Here is a 25,488-nt window from a genome sequence, read left to right as displayed (position 1 = left end):
GCTCTCCCATCTCCTCTCTCTCTTTTCTCTCTCTCTCTCTCTCTCTCTCTCTCTCTCTCTCTCTCTCTCTCTCTCTCTCTCTCTCTCTCTCTCTCTCTCCCTCTCTCCTCTCTCTCTCTCTCTCTCTCTCTCTCTCTCTCTCTCTCTCTCTCTCTCTCTCTCTCTCTCTCTCTCTCTCTCTCTCTCTCTCTATATATATATATATATATATATCTTTCTCTCTCTATCTCTATCTCTCTATCTCGCTCTCTTTTTCTTTCTCTGTCTGTCTGTCTCTCTTTCTCTCTCTCTCTCTCGCTCTCTGTCTTTCTTTCTGTCTGTCTCTGTCTCTGTCTCTGTCTCTGTCTCTGTCTCTGTCTCTGTCTCTGTCTCTGTCTCTGTCTCTGTCTCTCTCTATCTCTCTCTCGCTCTCTCTCTCTCTCTCTCTCTCTCTCTCTCTCTCTCTCTCTCTCTCTCTATCTGTTTCTCTGTCTGTCCCTCGCTCTGTCTCTCTCTGTGTCTCTCTGTCTCTGTCAGGAGTGATTAAGTGTAAGAAGGAGCGGGACGCTGCCTCTAGTGAGAGCTGTGTTGTGTGCTCCTCACCTCAGTCCTTAAATGGCAGCCAGGTCCTGGGGCTGTCTGCTGGCCAGCTGGCCTGTGAGCGTCCCTCTCTGGAGTCCCCTCTGAAGCAGTGGGACAGCCCCGGTTGGGACGACACGGACTCAGAGCCCGACCTGCCCTACACCAGGGACCTGGAACGTCCCCTGGGCCACCTCACCTTCGTCCTGACCGACAGCCACGGGAACAAAGCGCACGTGGCCTGCGACGTCCGGCGGCCCAGCAAGAGCTCCTCCATGACGTGGGAGAACCTGCGGACGTCCGGGGAGGTGGCGGTCAATGTGAGCCTGGTCAGCCTGCTGGAGTGTGAAATCGATCGGGACGCTCTGCAGAACCTCTGGAGGCTGGTGGCCTACTACTACGAGAGCCCCGCCCTCCTGGAGAGGGGGATGAGGAGGGAGAACACCAGCAGAGTCACGTTTCAGTACTCCCAGGGTCATAACGAGGAATCCCCTTACTTTACAGATCTCAACGGACACTTAATGGCTGAACCGACGTGGCTCCTCCAACCAAGGGTCACCCTGCAGCTGAACAGGCGGCAAACCACCACGAAAAAACTGGTGCTGGACTTTACCACGTTCATCTCCAAGCACATCAGTGGTAGGGGAGAGCAGGAGGATATGATTTCCTCCTGGGCCCTAATACAGAGAGGAAGCCCTGGGAGAGTTCAGTCTGTGCTGGAGGGCTCTGAGGTCAGTCTGGGGTGTACAGTTATCAGTTCAGGGTCACAGTCTTTGGAGTGGATGCTCCCAGATCTATCTATCCTGGAAGAATCTAATTCCCGGCTGGTGTCTGAGGGAGGCAGACTGGTCATTAGGAATGCTAGTGTGTCTGACTCTGGGCTGTATCACTGTCTGGTCCGCACCGAGACTGACGTGGACATGGTGCCTGTGAGGTTGACAGTAAAAGAACGCCTGCTCAGCCCGAGCACTCTAAATGGGAAGAAGATGGAAGTGGAGAGCGGGGAGTCCCTCTCACTCCCCTGCTATGTGAACTCAGCACAGCCTAGCGAGACACGCTGGTACCTCCCTAAAAATCAGATCCTACAACCGTCGCAACCGAAGGGGAGGGTTTACGTCAATCAAAATGGATCTCTGGTGATCAAAAAGACAACTCATGAGGACGCTGGGGAGTACAGCTGTTTGGCTGCTAACCTCTATGGAGTAGACATGTTGGCTCATCTTGTGGTCGTCACAGGGGAGAAAGACTTGGATGCAAAAGAAGAGGTTGAGAAACAATCATCTGGTGTTGAAACAGCCAGAGGAGAATCACCTTTGTTTGGGAGTGAGGAGGATGAAGGTGAAGGGTCGGGGTTCCAGGCGATAAAAGGCCCCCATGTTACACAGTCTCCTAAGAGGGTGGGTGGACAACAGAGGTACCCTGGAGGGCTTCTACGCCCTGGTATGAAAGGGAAAAGGATCAAGGATAACAAGAGGAAATCTAATAAGTCTGTCAAGGAGCTCGACCCCAACCGCTGGGCTGAGATCCTAGCCAAAGCTAACGCTAAGCCTCCGACACTACCGCCTACAAGACAATCACTAACTACACCAACAACAAAAACAGCAACGACAATGACAGCCAAAACCACTGTGACTACTCCTAAACCCACTACTACCACTACTACTACTACCACTACTACTCCTAAACCCACTACTACTCCTCCTACCACTACTACTCCTAAACCCACTACTACCACTACCACTACTACCACTACTACTCCTAAACCCACTACTACTCCTACTACCACTACTACTAGAAAAACTACAACAACTACAACCACAACAACAACAACTACTACTCCTCCTTCAACTACCAGAAAAACCACAACTAAAAAGCCCACCAAGAGCCATTCTAAAACAAGCCACCACACAGAAACAGAAGGTGAATTGGACTTTTCCGAAAAGCAACCTGAACTTTTACGACCTCCACCTAGAAAACATGTGACACAGGCCCCAAAAGGGAAAGCACCACTTGTGCACCGTGGTAGAGGTAGAGGAGGTCCAAACCCAGATTCAGACTCGGTCATAAACCTGTCTGTTACAGAAACTCCTCAATCCGTCACACAACCAGTGCAGCTAGAGGACAAGCATGTGGGGAGGGAGACAGAGAGAGTGAACCAGAAGAACAATCCTGTTTGGACAAACAGACGGAGACCCCCTTACAGACGGGGAAGACCCCCACAGAGACGGGTTCGACCTCAGAAACCCTCCCTCCCCTCATCACACAAACCACAGGCGACACTCCCTCACCTCGCAACAAGAGTGGAAAAACAAGAATCTACTGCATTGCGAAATGACAATTTTAAAATGGAGGACAATATTACAGAACACATACCCACTATTTCAACACATGATGACAATGAGCCCGTTGATCCAATCATTAAGCCCAGCACTGCAATAGACAAATCAGATAGCATTCACACAAAATCATTAACACCAGAGGTGAAAGACCCTAATATATTTAACCCTTCAAACAGGGAGCATGTGCCTGCACCAGAGACAATCACCTCAGCAGAAAATCTACCTCCCCCAACTGAGGTGCCTCGACAGGAGAGGACATGGGAGAACTTAAATAAACAGGATGTTATCAGACAGACTACCCAAAACATGCAAACATCCCCAAAGACAACAACAACAACAAAGCCCACTCATATTAATTATGACATTAATTTAAAACCTAATTTGTCACATGATACGGTTGCAATGGCAACACCAGTCCTGACTAAACCTGACATTTCAGATAAGGGAGCTGAAAAGCAAGAAACCCCTTTAACAAAAGTCAATTTTCAAAATCCAACTCCTAAAAAATCACAAGATAAGACACAAACACATTTGAGAACCGTTGCAAAAGGCAGTGCTGCTCGGGAGGACATTCTGAGGAACACACACATAAACTCAGATAAAAAGGAGGAGGATCACTCTAAAATTAAACCTGACAGTCCCAGTCTCCCCATCCACCCCTGGATCCACCAACAGCACGTCCAAAGGAGGGTTCAAACCACCCCTCCGTCCCGCGCTCCCACCCCCTATTGGCCTTATAGCCGCTTCCCAGTGTGGCCCTCAGTTCATGGTTCAGGGCCACATCCTGCCTTTACAGAGAGGCCCAGGCTTTTCCCCCACCCAGAGGGCCGGGGCGCTGGGGTCACCAATCGACCAGAAATCACAGCTGAGACTGTCAGGCCCACAGCATTCATCTCTGCTTCACCGGGCAGTGACATGGCAGCCCCGCTGACCTCCCACCCACCCCACAGGGGCCCAGGCCCAGCTAGCAGGACCCGACAGCAGGACCTCTTAATGCTCTCCAAGCTCAGAAACAGATACAGACAGGCTCAGCTCGACCGCATTTCACAGCTAGGGAAAAGAGTGACACCTAAGCCTAAGATCAGTCACCCTACACCCAGACCTCACTACCAGCCTCCCACTCCGTCATACAACTACTGGCCTGTGCCCCCCACCACCTCCCTCCCCATGCCTACCAACAGGCCCTACTCCACAGCCAGTGTCCTGTACGGCAGCCACTGGCACTCCAGCCACTGGGGCCCGAGGAGGCTGAGCACGGCCCTGCCGTTCCCCAACCTGATGGGTAGTGGGGTGAAGCCTAGGATCACCTCTGTGAACACAGTCAGTGTGTCTGCCCTGGCTGAGGGCGATGTGCTGCTGCCCTGTGAAGCATCAGGATACCCACAGCCAGTGCTCTCCTGGACTAAAGTCTCCACAGGTATTTTCCACACTTTTATTATGAAATACTTTGCAGGGTAGAAACAATTATTGCCTCTCTGTAATGAATTACAGTATAGCCTCTCTGTAATGCATGGCATAAATATTATGACTTCAGGCTCTTGTGAGCTTACCATAGTAAAAAATAATATACAACAGAAACACTATATTTTACAAGCTTTTTAACATTCTAGGAGGGGCAGAAATAATATACAGTGGGGGAAAAAAGTATTTAGTCAGCCACCAATTGTGCAAGTTCTCCCACTTAAAAAGATGAGAGAGGCCTGTAATTTTCATCATAGGTACACGTCAACTATGACAGACAAATTGAGGGAAAAAAATCAAGAAAATCACATTATAGGATTTTTTATGAATTTATTTGCAAATTATGGTGGAAAATAAGTATTTGGTCACCTACAAACAAGCAAGATTTCTGGCTCTCACAGACCTGTAACTTCTTCTTTAAGAGGCTCCTCTGTCCTCCACTCGTTACCTGTATTAATGGCACCTGTTTAAACTTGTTATCAGTATAAAAGACACCTGTCCACAACCTCAAACAGTCACACTCCAAACTCCACTATGGCCAAGACCAAAGAGCTGTCAAAGGACACCAGAAACAAAATTGTAGACCTGCACCAGGCTGGGAAGACTGAATCTGCAATAGGTAAGCAGCTTGGTTTGAAGAAATCAACTGTGGGAGCAATTATTAGGAAATGGAAGACATACAAGACCACTGATAATCTCCCTCGATCTGGGGCTCCACGCAAGATCTGAAGAGGATTGGGAGAATGTCATATGGTCAGATGAAACCAAAATATAACTTTTTGGTAAAAACTCAACTCGTCGTGTTTGGAGGACAAAGAATGCTGAGTTGCATCCAAAGAACACCATACCTACTGTGAAGCATGGGGGTGGAAACATCATGCTTTGGGGCTGTTTTTCTGCAAAGGGACCAGGACGACTGATCCGTGTAAAGGAAAGAATGAATGGGGCCATGTATCGTGAGATTTTGAGTGAAAACCTCCTTCCATCAGCAAGGGCATTGAAGATGAAACGTGGCTGGGTCTTTCAGCATGACAATGATCGCAAACACACCGCCCGGGCAACGAAGGAGTGGCTTCGTAAGAAGCATTTCAAGGTCCTGGAGTGGCCTAGCCAGTCTCCAGATCTCAACCCCATAGAAAATCTTTGGAGGAAGTTGAAAGTCCGTGTTGCCCAGCGACAGCCCCAAAACATCACTGCTCTAGAGGAGATCTGCATGGAGGAATGGGCCAAAATACCAGCAACAGTGTGTGAAAACCTTGTGAAGACTTACAGAAAACGTTTGACATTTACATTTTAGTCATTTAGCAGACGCTCTTATCCAGAGCGACTTACAGTTAGTGAGTGCATACATATTTTTTTTTATACTGGCCCCCCATGGGAATCGAACCCACAACCCTGGCGTTGCAAACGCCATGCTCTACCAACTGAGCTACATCCCTGCCGGTCACTCCCTCCCCTACCCTGGACGACGCTGAGCCAATTGTGCTCCGCCCCATGGGTCTCCCGGTCGCGGCCGGCTACGACAGAGCATGGATTCGAACCAGGATCTCTAGTGGCACAGCTAGCACTGCGATGCAGTGCCTTAGAACACTGTGCCACTTTGACCTGTGTCATTGCCAACAAAGGGTATATAACAAAGTATTGAGAAACTTTTGTTATTGACCAAATACTTATTTTCCACCATAATTTGCAAATAAATTCATTAAAAATCCTACAATGTGATTTTCTGGATTTTTTTTCTTATTTTGTCTGTCATAGTTGACGTGTACCTATGATGAAAATTACAGGCCTCTCTCATCTTTTTAAGTGGGAGAACTTGCACAATTGGTGGCTGACTAAATACTTTTTTCCCCACTGTATGCATGGGCTGAGACTCGAAAGGATTAGACATTTGTAAAATATATTAACAAAATAGCACCACCTGAGTGTGCTCAACTCATGCCGTAATATTTGACAGAGAGACCCTTGACAAAAACTCCACAATGATTTACCGCATTAACATTTTGACGCAAGACTAATCCAGAGTACCAATGATGTGCTTCTCTCTCCTTTCAACAACAGGTGCTACCGTCCAAGCCAACACAAAACACGGACAGAGATTTCAAGTTGTAAAGAACGGCACCTTTGTGATTAAAAACGTTCAGCTACAGGACAGAGGCCAGTACCTCTGCACGGCACAGAACACATTTGGCTCGGACCGAATGGTCATTACCCTGGCTGTGCTGACCCAGCCTCCCAAAATCATAGGTCCCCACTCCAGAGAGGTCCCAGTATATTTGGGGAAGGCTATAAGCTTAGACTGTGTAGCCTCTGGCAAGCCCCAGGCTCAGATCTCCTGGATTCTTCCAGACAGGACCTTTGTGCGTGATGTGGGAGCTCTTGACAGGTCAGCCTCTCTGCTGGCTAACGGCACCCTGAGGATCCAATCAGCCAACTTCTCCACTAAAGGCGACTATAAATGTATCGCTAGCAATGCGGCCGGGGCTGACACGGTGACTTTTCACATCCACGTGGCAGCGCTACCGCCCACCATCAATGAGGAGGCCTCGGAGAGCATCGTCATCCAGGCAGGGAGAAGTGTGTACGTCCACTGCACTGCCAAGGGAGAGCCTGCGCCCATGCTAAAGTGGACCCTCCCTGCAGGGGTACATGTCAAACCTTCCCAGTTCCTCGGCAGAAGAATGTTTGTCTTCCCCAATGGGACGCTGTACATCAAGAACATCTCTCCAGCCGACTCGGGGAGTTATGAATGCTCTGTGACCAACGCAGTGGGCGCGGCCAGGAGAGTTCTGTACCTGGAGGCCAGGCAGGAGGTCCCCAGCCTGCGACAGTCACACCACCCCTCCCAAAAGCACAGAGTCACAGCCATGTATGGCTCCACTGTGTACCTGCACTGTCCAGAGTCCACTGGCTCTCCCCGTGGCACTCTGTGGCAGCTACCGTCCAAAACATTGCTGGAACATCGCTACAGGTAACTCCACCATGCTAGTAATCAAACCTATATAGGAGTTTTCCGATAAAAAATAATACACTGTGCTGATATTGATTCGATATCAGAGATCTGAAGAATTGTTATAGTTATTAATTAAGCTAAATTATTTCACAAGACCTTTAGAAGTAATATTTTTTCCATTAGTTCTATCGGTTGAGATTCTATGCTATCATTCTAATCGCTTTCCCCTCAGTGACCTTATAAAGAACTTCTAAACTCTATTTCAGCCCTCAATTTCAGGGAGGTTAAATCAAACGCAATTAGTGTCATTCAAAACAAGCTAACTGCTGGAGCCTGACCAAGGTCAACCAGCCTGTGGTTTCAGGGTCAGAAACCCTGATGGGTCCCGCTGTCAGAGACTACATTCTTAAAAATTAGGTTCCAGTTGGAACTAAATAAGGTTCTTCAGAGCGATGCCATAGGGGAATCATTTTAGATTCTCTGAAGAACCTTAAATGGGATGGTTCTTTGAAGAACTACACACACTCAACACCTTATTTTATGCAGATAAGGTGCTGAGCCTTATTTGCATATTGACCAGGGTGCCTTTTGAGTGAATTTTAGAGTTACCAGTACCACCCATGACTGTGCTTGCTAGTGAAAGAGAAATGGTTGCTGCATTCATTCATTTTCAGTCCTGTGGCCTTCACCAAGTGAGATCCTAAGTGAATGTGTTGTCATTCAAATTAAATTATTTAAGACAATACAATACCTATTTCATAAAGCCTTATTTTGCGGGCCTACTTTTACCCTAATACAGTGGCCTTTCATAGTTTACAGGCAACATTAGGCATGCCAGTCACATTATGCTGGCTTGCAAAGTGATGTGTAATTCCTATTGGAATCCACCCAGAGTGGGGATAGCCAAAATCCGGGAGAATTTTTTTTGTCCGCAACCTGCATTCAAAATGACTGCCAGGGTTGGGAAGACTAAGATAAGAGACTACCTAAAGCATCTAAACTGAAACAACAATTTTAGTAACGGTTGCAATAAGTCCAAGTAACAGATTTGATTAGTTTAGAAAAAAATATGTTATTTATATTTGAGTAGCATAAGATTAATTAATCAATCAATGTACATGCAAAAACATAGATATAAACCTAAAAATCAACCTGCAATAGAGAATGCTGGGAAATATGATAATGATAGGCGTGGTTTTGGTTAAACTCTGGTTATTAACACCAACACTTGGGTTATTTTACACCACTGAGTATTCATTTAACTCTTTACAGTTTTAATTTATCTCTTGAATCAACACTACAAATGCTACACTGAAATATCAACACTAGTTAAAACTGGCCAATTTGCTGTGTGCTATGAAAGGGACCGGCTTCCATACATTTCAAGAACCTTTTAGAATTCTGATGAACCGTAGATGCCACGTCAAGAACCCCACACTGAACTCAAAGGTTCTTTATCGGGCAAAAGTTCTCCAAGGAAGAACCTTCATTTTTTCCCGTCTAAAAATATCCTTACGGTCAATTTGCAGGGCATCTGTCGAGTACACCCAATTAATTCCTGCTCATCATGGTTCCCAAACAGTGGAACGCTAGTAGCACAGAATTCAGTAAGACAAGAGAAGCAGGAAATGAGAGAAGCACTGTTGTACAGATACAAAGTATCTATTGTGCAGTTACATTATGTAATTGCACAATAATTGAAAATCCAGTGTAACTAAATGGTTAAAATTTTTGCACATAATGTTATTAGAATGTATCTTACAACATAATAAATATTAAATTGTTCTCAATGTCACTAAAATCATATTGTATTTGTGATAAAAAAACAGACTTCCGCCGAAGTTGGTGCCTCTCCTTGTGCGGGCGGCTATTGGCGGTCGTCGTCACCGGCTTTCTAGCTGCCACCGATCTACGTTTCTGTTTTCCATTTGTTTTGTCTGTATTGTACACACCTGGTTCCCATCACGTTAATTTGTTTCCTTATTTAACCCTCTGGTTCCCTCATGGTGTTGTGCGTGATTGTTCTTTGTTTGGTGTTTATACTGCTGTGAGCTGATGTATTTCCCTGCGTGGAAATTAGATTTGTTGTTTTTCGAGTAAAGTTTGTCTATTACTCAGTTCTGTGTCCTGCGCCTGACTCTGTCCTACCGCTGCACACTGACACCTGACAGAATCACGCACCACCTATGGAGTCAGCAGGTGCACCCAGTCCTCTGGTACCGGTGGAGGAGCGCGTCCAGCAGCACACGACTATGCTCCACAATCTGGGCACAGCAATGGATCGCGTGCTGCACACCATGGAGTGATGGGAGAGAGAGGGTTTTTCCACACACCCATCAACTTCACCTCAACCCACACCGCTGTCCACCCCTCCGTCACCTGGACCCAGTGGGATTCGGCTCTCGCTGCCGAAGGCCTATGATGGGATGGCTGCCGGGTGCAAGGGGTTCCTGCTCCAGGTGGAGCTCTACCTGGCGACCGTCCACCCGGATCCCTCGGGTTACGAGAGAGTGTCCGCCCTCATCTCCTGTTAGTCGGGGAAAATGCTAGAGTGGGCCAACGCCAAATGGGGAGGGATAGACGCTACGTTGGTTCGCTACGAGGATTTCACCCGCCGTTTCCGGGCGGTCTTTGATCATCCGCCTGAGGGGAGAGTGGCGGGGGAACGTCTGTTCCATCTCAGACAGGGGAAGAGGAAGAGGAGCGCACAGGACTTCGCTCTGGACTTCAGGACCCTGGCTGCCAGCACGCGATGGAATGAGAGGACCCTGATCGACCATTACCGGTGTAGTCTACAGGAGGACGTTCGTCGGGAGCTGGCCTGCAGGGACACCACCCTTCCACTCGACCAGCTGGTAGATTTATCCATCCGGCTGGATAACCTGTTGGCCACCCGCGGACGTCCGGATCAGGGTCCGTCCATTCCATCCCCCAGCACCTCCGACCCTACCCCTATGGAGCTCGGAGGTGCTGCTCTAAGGGTGACCGTTTCCTGCACCAAGTGTGGCCGCAGAGGGCACACTGCTGGTCGGTGCTGGGGAGGTTCCCCAGGGAGTCGAGGCAGCAGGCAGGGCACTGGTGGATCATCCCAGGTGAGTAGGCACCCAACTCACCCAGAGCTCCCTGTTGCGCACATGTATGTCTGTATAAGGTTTCCTGAGTTTTCCCCGCATTCCCAGCATAAGGCGCTAGTAGATTCAGGCGCAGCTGGGAACTTTATTGACTGTGCATTTGCACTTAGATTAGGGATCCCTATTGTTCCTGTTGATGTGCCCTTTCCTGTACATGCCTTAGATAGTCGTCCTTTAGGATCAGGCCTGATTAGGGAGGTCACAGCTCCATTATGTATGATAACGCAGGAGGGTCATGAGGAGAGTATTAGTCTCTTCCTGATCGATTCTCCTGCGTTTCCTGTGGTGTTGGGGCTTCCCTGGTTCGTGGCAACAGAGGGCTCTGAAGGGATGGTCACGTCAGTGCTCAAGGAGGTGTGTAGGTGTTTCCGTAGGTGCAACTTCGGTGGAAAGTCCAAACCAGGTCTCCCCCATGCACATTCCCCCCGAATATGCCGATTTGGCTCTCGCCTTCTGTAAAAAGAAGGCGACTCAATTACCACCCCATCGACGGGGGGATTGTGCGATACATCTCCAGGTAGACGCAGCACTTCCCAGGAGTCACGTGTATCCTCTGTCACAGGAGGAGACGGCGGCTATGGAAACATATGTCTCTGAATCTCTGGGACAGGGATACATTCGGCCTTCCACTTCACCTGCCTCCTCGAGTTTCTTTTTTGTGAAGAAGAAGGATGGAGGTTTACGCCCGTGCATTGACTATCGGGGTATAAATCAGATCAGGGTGAAGTACAGTTACCCGTTGCCTCTCATAGCCAGTGTGACCGAGTCATTGCACGGGGCTCCAACCACGGTAAAGGAAGTGCAGCGGTTCATGGGGTTTTCCAACTACTCCCGGATGTTTATCCGGTGCTTTGGTCAGGTAGCGGCTCCCATTACCTCCTTGCTGAAGGGGGGACCAGTGCGACTGCAGTGGTCAGCTGGGGCGGACAGGGCTTTTGGTCACCTGAAGGCTCTGTTTACCTCGGCTCCCGTGCTGGCTCATCCGGATCCCTCTTTAGCATTCATAGTAGAGGTGGACGCGTCCGAGGCTGGGATAGGAGCTGTGCTGTCTCAGCGCTTGGGTACGCCACAAAAGCTCCGCCCCTGTGCTTTCTTTTCGAAGAAGCTCAGCCCGGCGGAGCAAAACTATGATGTGGGGGACCGGGAGCTGTTAGCTGTTGTCAAGGCTCTGAAGGCATGGAGACATTGGCTTGAGGGGGCTAAACATCCTTTCCTCATTTGGACTGACCACCGCAATCTGGAGTACATCCGGGCGGCGAGGAGACTGAACCCTCGCCAGGCAAGGTGGGCCATGTTTTACACCCGTTTTGTTTTCACCCTATCCTACAGACCAGGTTCCCAGAACGCTAAGGCAGACGCTCTGTCCCGGATGTATGACTCAGAGGAGCGGTCCACGGATCCCACTCCCATACTTCAAGCTTCTTGCCTGGTGGCACCGGTGGTATGGGAGGTTGACGCGGACATCAAGCGGGCGTTACGTACGGAGCCCACTCCCACCCAGTGTCCGGTTGGGCGTCTGTATGTTCCGTTTGATGTCCGTGATCAATTGATCAATTGGGCCCACACTTCACGCTCCTCTGGTCATCCTGGCATCGGTCGGACAGTGCACTGTCTTAGTGGGAATACTGGTGGCCCACTTTAGCTAAGGAAGTGAGGGTTTATGTTTCCTCCTGCTCGGTGTGCGCCCAGTGCAAGGCACCTAGACACCTGCCCAGAGGGAAATTACAACCCCTACCCGTTCCACAACGGCCGTGGTCACACCTATCGGTGGACTTCGTGACGGATCTCCCTCCGTCACAAGGTAACACCGCGATCCTGGTCGTTGTGGATCGGTTTTCTATGTCCTGCCATCTCCTTCCTTTGCCCGGTCTCCCTACGGCCCTACAGACTGCGGAGGCTCTGTTTACCCACGTCTTCCGGTACTACGGGGTGCCTGAGGATATAGTGTCTGATCGGGGTCCACAGTTCACATCGAGGGTCTGGAGGGCATTCATGGAACGTCTGAGGGTCTCGGTCAGCCTGACCTCAGGTTTTCACCCCGAGAGTAATGGGCAGGTGGAGAGAGTTAACCAGGATGTGAGTAGGTTTCTGCGGTCTTATTGCCAGGACCGGCCAGGGGAGTGGGTGGCTTTCATCCCCTGGACAGAGATGGCCAAAAACTCCCTCCGCCACTCCTCCACTAACATGTCTCCATTTCAGTGTGTACTAGGGTATCAGCCGGTTCTGGCACCGTGGCATCAGAGCCAGATCGAGGCACCTACGGTGGATGAATGGTTTCAGCGCTCGGAGGAGACCTGGGACGCTGCCCATGTGCGCCTGCAACGGGCCATCAGGCGACAGAAGGCAAGTACCGACCGCCACTGCAGTAAGGTGCATACACCGGGGGACCGGGTCTGGCTCTCGACCCGAAATCTGCCCCTTCGCCTGCCCTGCCGGAAGCTGGGTCCGCAGTTTGTGGGGCCATTTAAAGTCCTGAGGAGACTGAACGAGGTTTGTTATAGGTTACAGCTCCCCCCGATTACCGTATTAACCCCTTGTTCCATGTGTCTCTCCTCAGGCCGGTGGTGGCTGGTCCGCTCCAGCAGTCTGAGGTATGGGAGGTTCCTCCGCCCCCGCTGGACATCGAGGGGGCCCCGGCGTATACTGTGCGAGCCATCATGGATTCTAGGCATCGGGCGAGGGGCCTTCAGTACCTCGTGGAGTGGTAGGGGTACGGTCCGGAGGAGAGATGCTGGGTGCCGGTGGAGGACATCCTGGACCCTTCCTTACTACAGGAATTTCACCGTCTCCACCCAGATCGTCCTGCGCCTCGTCCTCCGGGTCGTCCCCGAGGTCGGTGTCGGTGCTCTGCTGGAGCCGCGCGTCAAGGGGGGGTACTGTCACGACTTCCGCCGAAGTTGGTGCCTCTCCTTGTGCGGGCGGCTATCGGCGGTCGTCGTCACCGGCTTTCTAGCTGCCACCGATCTACGTTTCTGTTTTCCATTTGTTGTGTCTGTATTGTACACACCTGTTTCCCATCATGTTAATTTGTTTCCCTATTTAACCCTCTGGTTCCCTCATGGTGTTGTGCGTGATTGCTATTTGTTTGGTGTTTATACTGCTGTGAGCTGATGTATTTCCCTGCGTGGAAATTAGATTTGTTGTTTTTCGAGTAAAGTTTGTCTATTACTCAGTTCTGTGTCCTGCGCCTGACTCCGTCCTACTGCTGCACACTGACACCTGACACCAGGGGTTGGAACCAAAATTATTTTCCAATCGTTTTGTTCTGAACAGAACCATTATTATTTTTTGTGACGTTCCACTGTTCCGAGCAGCAAAATAAAGTTCTGAACCAGTTAGAACCCCCAAAAAGTACCAGTTTATATCGTTCCTTATTGTTTCTTTTTAAACCTCTGAAATATACTTTTTTTTTTTACATTTAGCATTAAACATTAAATTATTTCACTAATCAGTGAGGATAGAGGAGTTTGCTGTGGAGTGGGTAAGTGATTTAATCTGTATAGGAAAGTCGTTAAGAGCTAATTGTATTTTGCCGTAACAGCATGGTTTAATCATAATGAAAGACAAGCACACACACTGTGCTGCCAGTCACAGTGTAGGGTGTGAGATGCAACAGAAATGTTAAGGGTGAGGAGAGAGGGTGGAGGAAGCTTGCCTTGAAGCACTTTGTTGCGATTTTTGTGGGACTGGAAAGAATTGCCAGTAATGTAAAATAATGTTATTAACCGGTTCCCAAGCTTTTAAAATAACGGTTCTGTTCCCGGAACAGTATAGATCACTTTCGTTTTCGGTGCTGGTTCTGTTCCTCAAGTAATTCTTATTTTCCGGTTTTCTGTTCTGTTCTCTGAACCGGTTCCAACCCTTGTTAAAAATTGTAATATTGTTTGTCTATTTCTTTCATTCTCAGCCCTGAGAGATCTGTCACCGTGTTCTCCAATGGAACCTTACGGATCCTGCAGCTGACTGAAAAGGATGGAGGTAGCTACCTGTGTTTGTTCCAGAGGCCCAACGGTGAGGACATGGAGTTGTTCCAGGTGGAGGTGCTCATGATGCCACCTAAGATCGAACATCTGGCCACAGCTCAGAAGAGGGTGACCTCCGGGGAGAACTTCCAGGTGGACTGTGTTGCCTCAGGCCTCCCTGACCCAGAGGTGTCCTGGAGCCTCCCTGATGGAACCATGATCAACAACGCCCTACAGTCGGACGACAGCGGCACCCGTTCTCGCCGCTACGTCATCTTCGGGAATGGAACACTGTTGCTGCAGCAGATGGGAAAGAAGGATGAGGGGGACTATACATGCCATGCTAAGAATGAACTGGGTGAGGATGAGATGAAGGTGAGTGTCAAAGTAGGCCCTGACTCCCCCCGAATCACATCCAAGGCTCAGCTGTTGCTCACGGTCCAACTAGGAGAGTCTGCTTATATGACGTGTCAGGCGACTGGGGAGCCTCCACCGACTATTGTGTGGCTCTCTCCAAGCAATGACGTCATCACATCCTCTTCAACCAAATACCAAATCTTAGATGACGGGACTTTGGTGATAAAGAAGGTGACTTTGGCCGACCAAGGGAAGTATGCTTGTGTGGCAAGGAGTTCTGCTGGGGATGACATCAAAAACATGAAGATACAAGTAGAACCAAGAGAGCCACACATCAATGAACAAGGTGGAAGAAGCAGTATGAAAGTGTTGGCAGTATCTTATCAGACAACACTGCTCGACTGCAGAGCGGAGGGCAAGCCTGAACCACGCGTCTCTTGGGCCACACCCTATGGCCTCTCTCTGCCAACACCTTACCTGGGAGGACGCTTCCAAGTCCACAAGAACGGGAGTCTAGAGCTACGTGGAGTGAGGAAGACAGACGAGGGTCAGTATGTGTGTCTGGCCAAAAATTACTTGGGAGAAGCAAGCCTGGCAATTGAGCTTGAAGTGTCATCCATAGCAGAGAAGCCAAGCTTCGCCATGCCAAACATCGAGATTTTACCAATAAAGCAAGATGGAAGTGATGTCACTCTGGAGTGTCCTGCCCGCGGTAAGCCAAACCCAGAGTTTGTTTGGATCCTGCCAAATGGCACAGCGCTGACGCCAGGCACTAGACTTCAACGCTTCACTCACTATAGAGGAAACGGGACGTTGCACATCGCCCAGCTAGTGACAGCTGACAAAGGGGTTTACCGTTGTCTGGCGAAAAACGTGGCTGGGACAGCAGAGAAGCGATACGCTCTAGAACCAGGAAGAAAGCCTGTGATTCGAGGCACAACAGGGGGCATGAAGATCACGTTTGGCCAAATTCTGAACCTGCCGTGCTCTGTGGATGGCTGGCCACAGGCCTCAATCACATGGTCCTTACCAAACGGCCTGGTCCTGGACAAGCCCCAGGTTATTGGGAGAATTACATTTTTATCAAACGGCACGCTTCAACTCAGAGAGGTCGCCACATTTGACAGGGGAACCTACGTCTGCAAGGCCACCAACACATTTGGGTCATCTGCGTTGTCATACCCAGTTGCAGTTATGGTGTATCCTCCAAGTATCACAAATGCACCACCTTCCATCACTCGAGTCCACAGAGGCTCACCAGTAACACTTAACTGCATCGCTGCAGGCATACCAAAGCCTGAAATAACATGGACTCTACCTGGAAGAACCACACTTGTTCCCAACAACCGTTTCACGGCACAGGGAGGAATTCACATGACAGTTGAGGGCAGCTTGGTCATACAAGTCCCAGTGCTTATGAACTCAGGGATTTACAAATGCAATGCAAAAAATGCTCTAGGAAGTGACTTCAAAGCAACATATCTTCAGGTGATCTGAGCCACAACCAAACAGAACTGCCTAATCTAATCTGACAATTACACTTGAATGTGAAACCTAATCCTCTAGAATACCATATGTACAGTGTAATTATGTAACCTTACCATTAATGTGCATATTATAAGAGGTAAAAGATTGTGAACTCTAATATCACTAACGAGGAAAGGATAAAAAGGTCTGCTTTAATTGTTGGCAGAAATATAAGCATATAAAAACTGAACTGATGTGCCTTAGGGAATGCTTTATTTTCTTTGTATTTATAAATATTCCTGTATGTAAATATTTAAGTATACTGTGTTGACTGAACTCACATTGTTGGTTTATCTATATGCCTTTTTTACTTGCAGGTGCCTAGTGTTACTTCTGACAATACAAAAAAATAAAATGGAATCACTTACACAGGAATCAATCTGTCTGTACGCCCTCTCTGATTGTAAGCAGTGCGAATCCCATTCTGAGGCATGCTTTCAGATTAAATGCAAATCATTTGGAACAAATGAGCCTTTCATAGAGAGCGTAAAAGGAAGCTTTGTGTGATACAAATGTTCTAATTGTTCTACAGAGCTAATCAAAATGGAGACCCAGCAACTAATTCAACCAGCTATGAATTTGTTTAATACATTGTTAATACATATTCGGGAAATGTTACTTAATGACTAGACCTAAATATTTAATTATAATAGGCCTAGGATATCCAGTGCAATGTGGAAAACATGTATCACTGGTGCACTGACTTACTTGAAACCTCTCAGTACTGATTTTCAGTCTCAGTCTGCATTATACATCAGACACTTGTCTTATCTGGACCATAGGTTAGAGGCCAATGCATTTGCGCCATTTTGGATGATGGCATCTGATCAGCTGAATGGATCACATGAATGTTCAAGTATGAAATCAAACCTGTGTGAAAGACATTTGTAGTTTACATTTGAAGGCATGTAAAAATGTCTATGGCAGAAAAATAAACCATATTGACAGATTTGTGTTGACAATCTAAAGATTGTTACATATTAGCCTACTGTAGCCTTATTCATTTCCTCTTTGATATGGGCTATAAATCACATTAAACATTACCGTTGTGTTTACTGACTAGAAACTATGTTATATGCATACATGCAGCATTTGGAAATAGGGGAACATTTAAATAATTTTATTTTCCCTTCTTCCATGAAGCTGCTTGTGAGGGAGTGGGTTGCTGTTGTTGCCGTGCCTGGCTGCCTCACCTTCCCCCATCCGCGACACCAGTGCACAACTGTGTACATCATCTTCGCGTAATGGCAAATGAATCTTTTGAAAATGAGGGAGGTACCGGTTCGAGAAACTCAAGAAATGCACATTTCACATCATCTGTGGATCTCAGCACGTCCTTAGATTCAAGTGTTCAGACTCGAATATTTAAAATAATTGTAATCGGGGATTCAAATGTAGGGAAGACCTGCTTAACCTTCCGCTTCACTGGGGGAAGCTTTCCCGAGAAGACGGAGGCGACAATCGGTGTGGATTTCAGGGAGAAAGCAGTGGAAATAGAGGGCGAAAAAATAAAGGTAATAGCCTAATTAAGCATCTGGTCGGGACAGGGCCGTTTTTATTTGTTTCTATGGGTCAATTGACCATTTATGTGTTCGGCTTTAACCGTTATAAATCAATGCATGACATGTCAATAAACCGAGTATATAATTATTTCTCTCCAGAGTACATACGCAATAAAAATGTTCAATTTATATTTAGATGGGCTGTTAGGTTGAATGTTTCTTTTAATGAATAGATCCATCAGCAATGTTGGCATGGTTTTGAAGTTACGGAATTTACCGTTTAGTTTCACATCACCGTCATATCCTCAGTTCACCAACTGTTTTCTCTGCATCTACAACTAAGGCCTACTAACTATACTGAACAAAAATATAAACGCAACATGCAACAATTTCAGATATTTTACTGAGTTACAGTTCATGAGGAAATCAGTCAATTGAAATAAATTCATTAGCCCCTAATCTATGGACTTCACATGACTGGGAACACAGATATCTTAAAAAATAAATGGGCCTCACAATAGGCCTCAGGATCTATTTTGTGCATTCCAATTGCCATGATAAAATGCTATTGTGTTCGTTGTCTGTAGTTTATGCCTGCCCATACCATAACCCCACCGCCACCATGTTCACAACGTTGACATCAGCAAACTGCTCGCCCACATTGTGTGAGGCCTGTTGGACATACTGCCAAATTTTCTACAACTATGTTAGAGGTGGCTTATGGTAGAGAAATGACATTCAATTCTCTGGCAACAGCTCTGGTGGACATTCCTGCAGTCAGCATGCCAATTGCACACTCCCTCAAAACTTGAGACATCTGTGGGCATTGTGTTGTGTGACAAAACGGCACATTTTAGAGTGACCTTATATTGTCCCCAGCACAAGGTGCATCTGTGTAATGATAATGCTGTTTAATTAGCTTCTTGATATGCCACACCTGTCAGGTGGATGGATTATCTTGGCAAATGATATATGCTCACTAACAGGGATGTAAACCAATTTGTGCACAACATTTAAGAGAAATATGCTTTTTGGTGCGTATGGAAAATGTCTGGGATCTTTTATTTCAGCTCATGAAACATGGGACCAACACTTTACATGTTGTGTTTATATTTGTGTTCAGTGTAGTACAACCTCTGAATGCCCCCGCCCCAAACAACCTAGTCCCAGTGTTTCTAGCAACAGACAGTGACATAGATAGATATTGTGATGTTTTTACAATATTTCTCTTCATCATGTCTTCTCATTGAGATTCACCCACAAAATAAAAACCTTTCCTCAGTATGAAAACATAAGCAATAGAGCATCTTTGTTCAAGTATCAGTTATTCTATTTATTTTATTCAGAAATGGAAGACATGCACCAATACAGTCTTCAAAACATAGTGCCGTCCCATGGGCCACAAACTGGTTGAATCAGCGTTGTTTCAACGTAATTTGTCAACATATTGTGACATGGAATCTATGTTTAAAATACAATGAATTTTCTAAAAGTCATCAACATGTCATCGACGTAAACTGTTGTTTTGAAGGTGAAATTTCAACCCCAGGATTATGTCATGATGGGAATCAATTTGTACCTTTGAAACAACGTCAGATCTTCAACGTTATATCAACTATGAGAAAAAAATATATAGGCTGGGCAGCACCTCCTACTGGAGAATTTATCAATATCTATCCTTTGGTCTCCCATCCAGAGTTTTAACCAAGCCCAGCCATGCTTAGCTTTCATATTCGTCACAGACTAATACCAATGTGCTATCGTGAGAATAATTATTGAGCCTCCTCCACTGAAAAATTTAGACTAATAGATTCACTGTTGCTATCGAAGTCATTTCAAAGAGTAGGTTTAACAGTAACCATACTTGATGAATCAATATCATCAATGATACTATTTAGGCCTGTATAGCATTTGCAAAGTCATCAACAGCTATTGTTTCAATTCAACCCAGAATTCAACTAAAAATAGACAATACAATAGGTCTAGGGTTTCAAGTTCTGGTTGATTTCAAATGTAATCTACAAATTAATAATTAATATGTTTAATCCACATCTCCATCTCAACCAAAAATTGAAGTTAAAGAATAGAACTAAATCAAATCACACTTTATTTAAAGTGCATTTAAAGTTTAATTTGATTTAGTCGTATTCTTTAATTTAGATTTTTGGTTGAGATGGAGATGTGAATCCAACATATCAATTATTAATTTGTAGACAAACTGGAATTGAGCCAGACTAAGTCAGTGGCTCAGATGGAACTATCCAAGCATTAGATCCATCTCCATCAAATGTTGATATTTGGTTGCATTGACAACAAAACACAATTCAATATCACTTTTGCAATAGAGTAAATATTTATGTTTTTAGAAAAATGTCAACAATTAGAGTTCACTGAATTGCTCTGTATTTTTTTATGTATAAACAAGTTTATTAGTCAACATATATTTTCATATTTGGGCTTTTAATATAACGTTTATGAATATATATTTACAACTTTCAGATTGAGAGTATCAGAACAACACTCTGGAGGGCAGCATTTATCTCGAGTAGACATTCACAGCTAAGCTACAACAACATTTATCTCGAGCAGACATTCACAGCTAAGCTACAACAACATTTATCTCGAGCAGACATTCACAGCTAAGCTACAACAACATTTCTCTCGAGCAGACATTCACAGCTAAGCTACAACAACATTTATCTCGAGCAGACATTCACAGCTAAGCTACAACAACATTTATCTCGAGCAGACATTCACAGCTAAGCTACAACAACATTTATCTCGAGCAGACATTCACAGCTAAGCTACAACAACATTTATCTCGAGCAGACATTCACAGCTAAGCTACAACAACATTTATCTCGAGCAGACATTCACAGCTAAGCTACAACAACATTTATCTCGAGCAGACATTCACAGCTAAGCTACAACAACATTTATCTCGAGCAGACATTCACAGCTAAGCTACAACAACATTTATCTCGAGCAGACATTCACAGCTAAGCTACAACAACATTTATCTAGAGCAGACATTCACAGCTAAGCTACAACAACATTTATCTCGAGCAGACATTCACAGCTAAGCTACAACAACATTTATCTAGAGCAGACATTCACAGCTAAGCTACAACAACATTTATCTCGAGCAGACATTCACAGCTAAGCTACAACAACATTTCTCTCGAGCAGACATTCACAGCTAAGCTACAACAACATTTCTCTCGAGCAGACATTCACAGCTAAGCTACAACAACATTTCTCTCGAGCAGACATTCACAGCTAAGCTACAACAACATTTCTCTCGAGCAGACATTCACAGCTAAGCTACAACAACATTTCTCTCGAGCAGACATTCACAGCTAAGCTACAACAACATTTCTCTCGAGCAGACATTCACAGCTAAGCTACAACAACATTTCTCTCGAGCAGACATTCACAGCTAAGCTACAACAACATTTATCTCGAGCAGACATTCACAGCTAAGCTACAACAACATTTATCTCGAGCAGACATTCACAGCTAAGCTACAACAACATTTCTCTCGAGCAGACATTCACAGCTAAGCTACAACAACATTTATCTCGAGCAGACATTCACAGCTAAGCTACAACAACATTTCTCTCGAGCAGACATTCACAGCTAAGCTACAACAACATTTCTCTCGAGCAGACATTCACAGCTAAGCTACAACAACATTTCTCTCGAGCAGACATTCACAGCTAAGCTACAACAAAATGTTGACTCATTCGGCCACTCACCAGACAACTACTAGAAAAGAGGATCTCTGTTTCACAATCATACCACAAACTGGAATTAAAGCCAGACTAAGTCAGTGGCACAGATGGAACTATCCAAGCAGTAGATGCAGCTCCTTTAAATGTTGATATTTGGTTGTGTTGACAACAAAACACAATTCAATATCACTTTTGCAATAGAGTAAATGGCCTGTTAACTTGTCGATAAGTTAACAAATGATATGTTGGATTCACGGCTCCAACTCAACCAAAATAAAAGTTAAAGAAGAGGATTAAGCCAGTGGCTCAGATGGAACTATTCAAGCAGTAGATACATCTCCTTTAAATGTTGATATTTGGTTGCCTTGTCAACAAAACACAATTCAATATTAATTTTATTATACAGTAAATGGCCTAAAGAGTAACACATCCATGGCCACATTTTGAGGTTACTGTAACTATAATGTCCTCATATGTAATCATAGAAAGTGTGCATGTTCAAGATGGCATAAAGGTTGCAGGTCTGTGGAGATCTTCACAACTGCTATAATAAAGGATCTCAAACAGCATTGATCACTTGAAATAGGAATACAATGACAGATATTTTGTTTATTTATACAACAAGTTAATGTGTCATCACTGCCCTTCATCTTATAGCATAGCCAAATGACCTGGACTGCAGTTGAGATGACATTAAAAGTACGTACCCTATGCATAGTATAATGATTAATGCTCTTTTAGATCCTTTATTATAGACTTTGCTGTGCTTTTAAATGGTTGAATTGCAGTGATAAAACATCAGACTTTGTTGTTCCATTGTAATTTGGATGTGCTTTTAGATGGTTGAAAGCATAGTGATAACACATTGGGAATTCAACAAACTTTTTGAGTGAGTGAATGTAGGTTGTAATTTCATCTGTCAACATCTCAACCAAATATTACCCAATTGTCCACGTTGAAATGACGTGGTGTGCCCAGTGGGTTTGATCTTTAATGATAAAAGCATCAATGTGGAATTATTCTAATTGTCTGCCATTTTCACATGGAAATGGTTAATGTCCACAGGCCGCATATTGCAATGGTCCTCCAAACATATTGCAATGGTCCTCCAAACATAATGCAATGGTCCTCCAAATATAATGCAATGGTCCCCCAAACATAATGCAATGGTTCTCCAAACATATTGCAATGGTCCTCCAAACATATTTCAATGGTCCTCCAAACATAATGCAATGGTCCTCCAAACATATTGCAATGGTCCTCCAAACATATTGCAATGGTCCTCCAAATATAATGCAATGGTCCTCCAAACATAATGCAATGGTTCTCCAAACATAATGTAATGGTCCTCCAAACATATTACAATGGTCTTCCAAACATAATGTAATGGTCCTCCAAACATAATGTAATGGTCCTCCAAACATAATGCAATGGTCCTCCAAACATAATTACTAAACTAAGCCGTTGTTACAGCATTTTCCTAGGTACAGTGTCCAGTCTAGTATTTATTCTAATTATGTCTTAACCCTCGTAATCCCAGATAACACACATACGTCTGTCCAACGTAGGCATGATGTATACAGGATACATCAGGAAGATGATGTTTATACATTGTTTGCTCATTGGCAAGACGTCTTTCAGATATATTTAGAATGCCTTCATTCTACAGTTCTACATCTTTATATGTCGGCCAGGTGTCAACATTCTATTCTGATGTCTCGGCGACGTCTTCCCAATGTGCAAACACTCTCCAAACTACATATTCCCTACGCAATCCGATACGTCAGCCAAAGGTGTGCGTGTTTATTGTGATGCAGTATCTAGACATGTTGTCCCATTTCTCTCTGACCAATACCCACTATTCCTCTCTGACCACTGGATCTGTTATTAATCCTCAACAGGTTCAGGTGTGGGACACTGCAGGACAGGAGCGCTTCAGGAAGAGCATGGTAGAACACTACTACCGCAATGTGCACGCTGTCGTTTTGGTTTACGACGTCACCAAGATGGCCTCATTCCAGAACCTGAAGACGTGGATCCAGGAGTGCAACGGGCACCGCGTCTCACCCACTGTGCCTCGGGTACTGGTGGGTAACAAGTGTGACCTGGTTAGTCATATCCAAGTGCCCTCCAACACTGCCCTCAAGTTTGCAGATGCCCACAACATGCTGCTGTTTGAGACCTCGGCCAAGGACCCCAAGGAGAGCCAAAACGTGGACTCCATTTTCATGTGCCTGGCATGTCGGCTGAAAGCCCAGAAGTCCCTGCTGTACAGGGATGTTGAGAGGGAGGATGGAAGGGTTAGGCTTTCACAAGAGACAGATGTTAATAAGAGAAACTGCCCTTGTTGAGGCTCCTCCACTCTGCAATGATTCCTCCTCTCCTTTAATACTGCTGTCACTTGAATTGAACAATTTAACATAAACAACGTAAGACGAAGATACTGTTCTAATGTTAACATTTCTTGAAAGAATGTGCCTGCAGTTATTTCAAATTTTCTTCTTAAAAATTATAATACTGTTTTGCTGTCTGTCTGACTGTCTGTCTGACTGTCTGACTGACTGTGTCTGTCTGTCTGTCTGTCTGTCTGTCTGTCTGTCTGTCTGTCTGTCTGTCTGTCTGTCTTGTTTTACTCGTTATCACATTATTCTGTAATAATGGCCTTAAGGCAAGAGAGGTCATCCAGCGGTGTGTTTGTAAAATATGTTTATTTATTTTGTATTTGAGTTGTACATGTCTGTACATGTCTGCTGTCAGTATTATCATGTCTGTACATGTCTGCTGTCAGTATTATCATGTCTGTACATGTCTGCTGTCAGTATTATCATGTCTGTACATGTCTGCTGTCAGTATTATTGTTTCATGCAATAAACTTGTGTGTAACATAATTGTCACAATCTCACAAAGGGACTTTCATAAAGACTATTCGGGCTTCACACTGACGTACTGTATATGCACAGCCATCATTGTACATTTGGTGAGTATATCGTTCACATTGAATTATCATAGCCATAATGCAGAGGATGGGGAGGCAACAATGCCAGTTAGCCCACCACCACGTAAAAGGAAATCACACCACAAACAATCACCCACATGCTCTTAAGGAAATTGTGAATGTCATGGATACATTAGAACTAGTAGATATATGGAGGCTTAAATATCCTGATCTAGTGAGATATACATGGCGGAGACTCAATCAAGCTAGTCGTCTTGACTTCTTTCTTATCTCATTCTCGTTGGCACCAAAAGTTTAAAAAGTGTTGATAGGGGACAGAATGCGGTCGGACCATCATATAATTGGCATATACATTACTCTTACTGAATTTCCACGTGGGCGAGGATATTGGAAATTTAATCAAAGCCTATTGGATGATAATTTATTTTTAACTAGGACAAAGGAATTTATAACTGACTTTTTCCGACATAACATAGGTACAGCAAATCCCCTTATTGTATGGGACACCTTTAAATGTGTCTTTAGAGGCCATGCAATTCAGTATTCATCTCGAAAACAAAAGCAATTTAGATCAAAAGAGTTTATACTAACAAAGGAAATAGAAAGTCTAACAGAACAGATAGATGGCAATAAAAACTGTAACATAGAGGCTCAGAATAAATTAGAGGAAAAAGAAAAAGAAATTGAGAAACTTATTCAAGAAAGATCAAGTGTAATATATTATAAAAAATAAAGCAAACTGGATGGAATATTGGGAAAAATGCACCAAATTATTTTTTAATCTTCAACATAGGAATGCTACCAAAAACAATTTAATGAAAATGGTTACAATTGACGGAGTAACCCATGATTCACCAAATGATATTTTGAAGGAGGAAACAAGGTACTTTAAGCATATGTTTTCGTTTCAGTCGCCTCCATCTCCTCTAACTCAAGCTAATTGTAGAGATTTTTTTTCTATTGATAATGTAAAATGAACAACCAAACAGAAAGACTCATGTGAAGGTG

General features: G+C 45.2%; 2 protein-coding genes across 2 annotated transcripts in view; both read left to right on the top strand.

Annotated features, from left to right (window-relative positions):
* Positions 1–16,647, top strand: part of LOC311105025 (immunoglobulin superfamily member 10-like) — a gene marked incomplete at its 5' end in the record, with an annotated part of 31,720 nt that extends 15,073 nt beyond the window's left edge. The window contains 5 exons of the mRNA XM_084147005.1: positions 517–2,119; positions 2,744–2,831; positions 3,573–4,314; positions 6,420–7,329; positions 14,350–16,647. Coding sequence (XP_084003131.1) covers positions 517–2,119; positions 2,744–2,831; positions 3,573–4,314; positions 6,420–7,329; positions 14,350–16,258 — 5,252 coding nt within the window. The 3' untranslated portion in view covers positions 16,259–16,647. The remainder of the gene's footprint in view (positions 1–516; positions 2,120–2,743; positions 2,832–3,572; positions 4,315–6,419; positions 7,330–14,349) is intronic.
* An 870-nt stretch (positions 16,648–17,517) lies between these two features.
* On the top strand, positions 17,518–24,410 carry rab33a (RAB33A, member RAS oncogene family). The gene is made up of 2 exons (XM_084146541.1): positions 17,518–17,802; positions 23,426–24,410. The coding sequence occupies exons 1-2, from the start codon at positions 17,533–17,535 to the stop codon at positions 23,873–23,875; spliced, it is 720 nt and encodes a 239-aa protein (XP_084002667.1). The 5' UTR covers positions 17,518–17,532; the 3' UTR covers positions 23,876–24,410.
* Positions 24,411–25,488: the final 1,078 nt, after the last annotated feature.

The sequence above is a fragment of the Coregonus lavaretus genome (genome assembly GCF_964263955.1).
Source record: "Coregonus lavaretus genome assembly, chromosome: 29".
Lineage (NCBI taxonomy): Eukaryota > Metazoa > Chordata > Actinopteri > Salmoniformes > Salmonidae > Coregonus > Coregonus lavaretus.
Note: the sequence above shows the minus strand (reverse complement) of the source record. Positions and strands in the feature narration are given on the sequence as shown.